This window comes from Cryptotermes secundus, unplaced genomic scaffold (assembly GCF_002891405.2).
Source record: "Cryptotermes secundus unplaced genomic scaffold, Csec_1.0 scaffold220, whole genome shotgun sequence".
Taxonomy (NCBI): Eukaryota; Metazoa; Arthropoda; class Insecta; order Blattodea; family Kalotermitidae; genus Cryptotermes; species Cryptotermes secundus.
The window spans coordinates 318,542-325,948 of record NW_019735557.1 but is presented as its reverse complement, the minus strand read 5'-3'; the positions used below and the strand labels follow the sequence as shown (position 1 = coordinate 325,948).

At 39.2% G+C, this 7,407-nt stretch overlaps 1 protein-coding gene across 1 annotated transcript in view; it reads right to left on the bottom strand.

Moving 5' to 3' along the window:
- LOC111869550 (von Willebrand factor A domain-containing protein 8) overlaps positions 1–7,407 on the bottom strand; it is a gene marked incomplete at its 3' end in the record, with an annotated part of 294,700 nt that overhangs the window by 37,539 nt on the left and 249,754 nt on the right. The window contains 2 exon segments of the mRNA XM_033753471.1: positions 5,342–5,493; positions 6,519–6,724. Of these exon segments, the coding sequence (XP_033609362.1) occupies positions 5,342–5,493; positions 6,519–6,724 (358 nt within the window).

Sequence of the window (7,407 nt, the reverse complement as noted above, 5' to 3'; positions counted from 1 at the left end):
TTTTCTACTTTGTTTTAGAATATGCCATTAGGAAGGTCCAGGAAAACCAGGTGGGACTGAAATAAAACGGGACAAATCAGCTGTTGCTCTATGCCGATGATGTGAATCTACTGGGTGATAAAGAAGATACCATAAAGAAAAAGACACAAACTTTAATTGACACAAGTAAAGAGGTTGGTCTAGAAGTAAACAGTGAGAAAACTAGGTATATGTTTTTGTCTGATCACCAAAATGCAGGGCAAAATCATGATATAAAGAGAGGAAACGGATGTTTTGAAAATGTGGCACAATTCAGATATTTGAGAACAATGATAACAGATCGAAACCTGATTCAGGAGGAAATTAAGAGGAGATTGAACTTGGGTAATGCTTGCTATGATTCAGTCCAGAACCTTTTGTCTTCTCACCTGCTGTCCAAAAACATAAAAATTAGAATATACAAAACTATAATTTTGCCTGTGGTTCTGTCTGGGTGTAAAACTTGGTCTCTGATTTTAAGGGAGGAACATAGACAGAGGGTGTTTGAGAACAGTGTGTTGAGAATATTTGGACCGAAGAGAGATGAAGTGACAGGAGGTTGGAGAAAACAGTATAATGAGGAGCTTCAAACTTGTACACTTCTCCAAGTATAATTAGAATGATCAAGTCAAGGAGAATGAGGTGGGCAGGGCATGTAGCACGAATGGGGGAGACGAGGAATGCATATAGAATATTGGTGGGAAAGCCAGAATGAAAGAGACCACTTGGAAGACCAAGGTGAAGGTGGGGGGAAAAATATTAAAATGGATCTTAGAAAGATAGGATGGGATGATATGGATTGCATTGATCTGGCTCATGATAGGGACCAGTAGAGGGCTCTTGTGAACATGGTAATGAACATTCAAGTACCATAGAATGCTGCGAAATTCTTGAGTAGCTGCAGAATTGGCAGCTCCTCCAGAAGAGCTCTGCTCCATGAGTAAGTAAGTGAGTAAGTAATAAAAATTATAGTCATATTTCATGCTGTAGGGAAGCAGTTTCTGGCATTATTGTTTGTGCTCATGGATGCAGAACAGTCACAGAAGTGTTGTCAAGAATGATTACTAATATCACTGTATGGTTAAGTATGAGGGTCATACTGAAAGTCATGAGTAACAATTTTTTGTAAAGTAGCATGCGTTATTATTGACAAACCAAATGCACCACCTCAATCTACAGACCTTTCTTTATTTTTCCACATAATCACCACTTCTTTGTACACATTTCTCTCAGTGTTCTGGGAGTCTGAAAATTCCTCTTCTGTAAAATTCCATTCCAGTCTTCCGAAGACACTGACGCAATGCTTTCTGAATTGCCTCCCTTGTCTCAAAACGTCCATGCAGCTGATCCTTCACAGATGCGAAAAGATGGTAGTCAGAGGGTGCCAGATCATGGCTATAGGAGGGGTGTGGAAGAACTTCCCACTCCATCTTTGCAATTGCTTCCAATGTGAGGCGAGTGTTGTCATGCAAGATGATGTTTTGTCCCAGATGTTTATCGTGCAATGCATGACGGAGCGTGTGCAGCATCTGGACATAATGAGCAACATTGATGGTTTGTCCAGGTTCCAGGAATTTGGCCAGAATAAACCCCTCTGCATCCCAGAAGACTGTGCCCATCACCTTCGCAGCTGATGGCACTGTCTTTGCCTTCTTTTTTGATGAAGAATGCAAATGGTGCCATTCCATACTCTGCCATTTTGTTTCAGGCTTGAAATGGTGAAACCAGCTTTCATCACTTGTCACAATACAGAGCAAAAAACATCGCCTTCATATCGATATCTCTGCAGAGGTTCTGAGGTGATGGCTTTTTGCTGACCTTTGTGGTCTTTGGTCAATAACCGCGGGACCCAACAAGCACAAAGTTTCGTATAGCCCAAGCTTTCAGTCATCTCCTGCACTGCACTGTGCCCTATTCCAAGTTTTTGAGCTATTGTGTCCACAGTCACACACCTGTCTTCTTGAATGATCTCATCCACTCTTTCCTTGTTGCGTTGAGATCAGGCTGTTCGAGGAAGACCGCTCCGAGGCTCATCTTCGATGCTGGTGCTCCCGTCTTTAAAATGTTTCACCCATCTTCGAACACTGCTCGCACCCATGCACACACTTCCATAAGCACGCTGAAGTCTCTGTTGAATTTCTGTAGCAGGGATTTCCTCTTTCACAAGAAATTCGATGACAGCACACAGGCTAAACGACATATCATTGTCGGCCATTTTGTTAGGAGTGATACTGGTCATGTGATGCAAGCTATTGACGTCACAAGACACCCAAGGTTAACACAACAACTGGTTCCACCTACCACCATACTCTCTTTCGTCTGCTGTTCCCAGGTTGCATGCAAAAAAAAGTTGCTCATGACTTTCGGTATGACCTACGTACAATGCAAGAAACTAGTGGTTTCCAAATTTAATATAGATGTAACAATAAGAGTTTCTACCAACTATTACTGTTCCTGTTTAACTTTCAACTCTCCAACCATCACAAATGGGACACATGTTAATATAGCACTTCTTGCCCAAAATTACTTTATTACCACAACCTTCTGAAGTTTTGCTACTTCCTCCTAGGGCGTTTTGATGAGAATGAAGGTGTAATCTTTGAAAGAAGAGTTCAAATGAACATCCATCTGCAGTTCAAAAAACAAATGTAAAGTCTTAAAGTACTTTTTTGTGCCAATAATGAAGTAAATGCACACCTGATAGCAGTTACAAGACTAAGCAGATCAAGATTAATGGGTAATGTTGTGATATGCCCATTTCCTCTTTTGTGGGTGCTACAGTCCATGATGAACCTTGAACTCTTTTGCAATTGCTTGATATTGGTTTCGATCCTTTGAATTTCTAATGCTCACTGCCTCCAAATCTTCAACTGAATCCAGCCACCTGGTAGCAGGTCTGCTTTAATCATTTTATTTCAATAGTGATGTTATTATATTTTGCTACAGGAACTCCCAAGGTATTTGAATTCTCTCACCTTTTCAAATTCCTGGTCATCCACTTTAAGCATTCTTGAATTAGATGGCCTTTTTGTTACTTCCATGCATTTAGTGGGGACATGCAGGAGCACAGTTGACTGGTGCACTATGCTACAAGCTGGAAGGTTGTGGGCTCAATTCGTGATGAGATGAATGGATTTTTTAATTGACCTAATCCTTCAAGATGCAATATGGCCCTGGGATAAACTCAGCTTCTGACACAAATGAGTACTAGGAATCTTCCTGGGAGTAAAGGGTGGCCAGCTGGTGCATAACACTAACAACTTCACTGCCATCTGTGAGCTGATTGTCTAGAAATGTGAGAGGCTCAACATGTCACAATCCTATGGGCCTCCATGGCCTGTTACAGGGATAGCTTTACCTTTTTACATGTACATATTTTATGCAGAAAGTGAGCGCTGATGGGATATTAAAAAAACAAGAATTTCTTTCAATACCATTTATATTGTCATTTGATATACATACTGTATACTAATTTTCAACTTAATTTCCACCACTATTGAAGCACCTGTCGTAGTGGGGCACTAGTTTTTGTATCCCTGATGCTGCCTGTGATGCAAATCACTTCTTAACGGCTTCTTTGAACTCACTGTTGTCATGGAACTGCCAGCCACTACGGAAAGTTTTCAGATGCAGGAACAGATGAAAATCACTTGATACTAAATCCAGGTTTTAGGTTCCCAGCCACATGTCGCGATGAGATCTTGCGTTGAGACCCATGTCTCATCCCCTGTGACTATGCAGCTCTAGAAGTCATGGCCTTACTCACTGTATCGTGTCAGAAAGGTCAACACACTGGCCTACCATTTCATTTTGTGTTCCTTCATAAGCACTTTCAGCATACAGTGTGAACACAATTTCCAAAAATGAAGTTTATCAGACACAATTTTGTAAAGTGACCGTGAAATTTGTGGAAAATGCAGGGAAATTCACAAAATGGTGAACGTTTGTTCTCTTAAATCTTCTCTTCCACTACACATACCAAATCTTCATTAACCATGGATGCTCGGCAACTTCGCGGATCATCATGCTCATTTTCACATCCTTCCTTAAAGTGTCTCACCCTTCTCCTTACCATTGAATCACTCATTGCATGTTCTCCATATACCTCACAAAGCTGATGATGAATGTCAGCTGGCTTCATGTCTTTTGCATTCAAGAAAAGGATTACAGACTGCATTTCATATGCGGCAGGCTTCTCAATTTTCTTGAACATTGTAAACACACAGGAGAACGCATTAACGCCATTCGATTGTCTGTAAATGGCATCTGTGCCTTCCAAAAGGACCAACAAACTCTGCATGCATGTGCATCAAATTGACCACAGCACTGCAGTGGCAATATTTGCAAATGGAACTTATTTGGTGGATATGCCTCGTATTTAGTATTTTTGCTGATTGACTGTCCAGTTTCCTTTGTTGCTTTACTGAGGTTCGTAAATGCTTCTTTCAACACACCTGTGGTACTCTCAACTAAAACAATGTGATCTGCATATGCAAGTATCTGGATTGTTTTGTTATGTATAGTTCCTTTAGTTCCAATCTCCAAATCTCAGACCACCTTTTCTGTTGCTGTGTTAAATAAAATACATGACAAGGCACCTTAGAAGGCCTTAGAACCACTTATGTTCCATATAGTTCTGATAGGTTATTCTGCACTTTAACTGTATATTTTACATGTTCCAAAATTGTTCTTACCAATCCAATTAACTTCTGGGGTATTTTGAACTCTTTCATATCCTTGAGTAATTTCTCTCTGTTTTTGGTGTCATAAGAAATTTTGATATCTATGAAATGGTGAAATGTGCTGACTCCATATTCCAGTGTATTTTCCAGAATCTGCCTCATTGACTGTATCTGATCCATTGTTGATTTACCTACTCAGAAGCCACACTGATAGTTACCTACTACTTTCCACATATGGTTGTAGCTGTTCATATAGAATATAGATAGATAACAGATATAAAATTGTCAGCAAAATTTTCCTTTAACTCTTATGACAAAAGTGCCACTGACCTGCACATACAATGCAACTGAAATATATTAGAGTGAAGTAGTAAGCTGAAAATATGTGCTGGAGATGAGAATAAACCAAAACACAGTGCATAAAATATTATATTTAAAATAAAGAAAATACCAAAATTTTACAGATGTCATTACTGCTGTTGCATTATTCATATATCACATTCAAAGAGTATCCTCTGATACAACAGTAGCTGATCACGCAAATCCTAAAAATGTTTCTGAATTATTGGGTACTCTTTGAATGGAATGACACCAAAAACTTGGCACTTCTGTCCACTATCACCAAAGGTCAGGCATCTTACTCTTTAGCTAAGTTCACGTTGGAGGGGTCAGCTCCTATAGGGATGCCATATTTATGTAATGTCTGCACTAGAATCTCTTGGACTTCCTTACTATAGCTGTCGAAGTCAAACACGTTGCGCACCGCACTTGCTAAGCTCTCATTAGGAAATTCCTGCAACAAAACATCAGTTATATCAGTTGATAATAAAATTAATTTTAGTAAAATTATTTTATTAAATGCAAAGATGCATATTATATTAAGGTTTAACAATAATTTTTGAAAAGAACTTGTGATGCCTACTTTTCTTTCATTGCTTTCATCCAGAAAGGAGGCAGCATAAATCATAATTACATAATTTTGTAATCTCTCTTGGATCATAATTTCTGGCACAGAAGATTTATGCTGCCATAGAGTTCAAAGTTTGGTGCCATCTCCATTTTCATAATTTTTAACATAAAAATGTTTTTATATGAAAACTGTAGGTATGGTAACGATCTAAAATCATGTCTCTTTATTCAGCTACTATTCATGTACTTGTCAAATTGGCCCATTCTTTGGTGTACATTTCTCCACTTCCTCCATTGCCTTTCAATGCAAGGATAATACTGTAGTATCTGTAGCTTAATCTTATAAAACCAAACATCATGGTTGAGTAGAGAGAACTTCTGCTTCATATTTGGGAAGTTACGGGCTCAAATCTTAGGCTGAGAAGTTGTGTGGTTTTTCTAAGTCCCTCCAGGCAAATGCCAAGATTGTAATTGAAATTATGCCCAGAAGACTTCTATCCACAACTCATTATTCATTACCATTAGATGCTATGCAGTTTGAGCTACTTACAGTGTATAGCCAGGACAGCTCAATGGTTATAGTATCTATGCTATGGGCTACATAACAGAGGAACCTCAGTTTTATTCCTGGCAGGAGAAAGTGCATTTCTCTTCTCCAAAGCACCCTGACTGACTTTGAGAATTTCTTCACCTGAGGGTAAGGCATCTTGGCCAAGAATCTGTCCACTCATTTCCATCTAGTGCAGACATTATGATTTCAAGGAAGCATACCTTCAATCCCCATATATCCTCATGGCATGGTACTTAATTAACCATAGGAACAACCTTACATTTAACCTACTGACATCGTAATTAAAGTATTTAATCTGACAAGTTAGAGACTAGCAAGGAACAATCATGAACGCCAACCTGAAGGTGTTTGACAATGTTGACAACCTCCCTTGTTGAGTATGGATACTGGACCAGACCTCGATCTGCCATGTTCCGAAGTTCACTGAAGGCCTTCACTAATTTCACAATTACTTTACCAGGAACGTTAGGACCATACTGCTCTAGCAGTGAAAGTTCAGATTCTGGGCTTGGATTGTCTACAGCATGACAGCTGAATAAGTCTCCTAAAAACAGAATAGATAAACAATCTTCTGTTATCACTTACAACTGTGAGTTTACAGCCACCTCAAGAGCAATGGTTATTTGCATGTTTACATTGAAATTGGAATTATAAATTATATATTTATACCTTGAAGTAATTATTTCTCTGAACAGTATTACATGATTGGGTTTTGTAACAGATATGAGGTGTCCCCCTCTGAAGTCATCATCATCAGTAATCTGTCAAGACGACAGGTCCACAGTCTCTTCTAAAACAATTCCTCCACTTAATACGATCTAGAGCTTTCTCCTTCAAATGACAGTATCCTCTTCTGTCCCCAAGGTCATCCAGCATCTTCCTACGTCTTCTTCCTCGTCTTCTTGTCACGTCTATCCGCCCATCTATCTTTCCTTCGATAACTTCTTTTAGAAGGCAGTTTCTGCGTAAAACATGACCAATCCAATTAGCCTTCCGTTTTCTTATTTCGTGTAGGATATTCCTCTGCTCACTGACTCTAATTAACACTTCTTCATTTCTCACATAATCGGTCCAACTGATCTTCTCCATCCTTCTCCAACACCACATTTCGAAACTTTCCAGATGTTTCTGATCTACTGCCCTAAGTGTCCATGTTTCAGCCCCATACAGAGCTATGCTCCAAATGTAGCATTTCACTAGTTTCTTCCTCAAATTTAAGTCCAATTT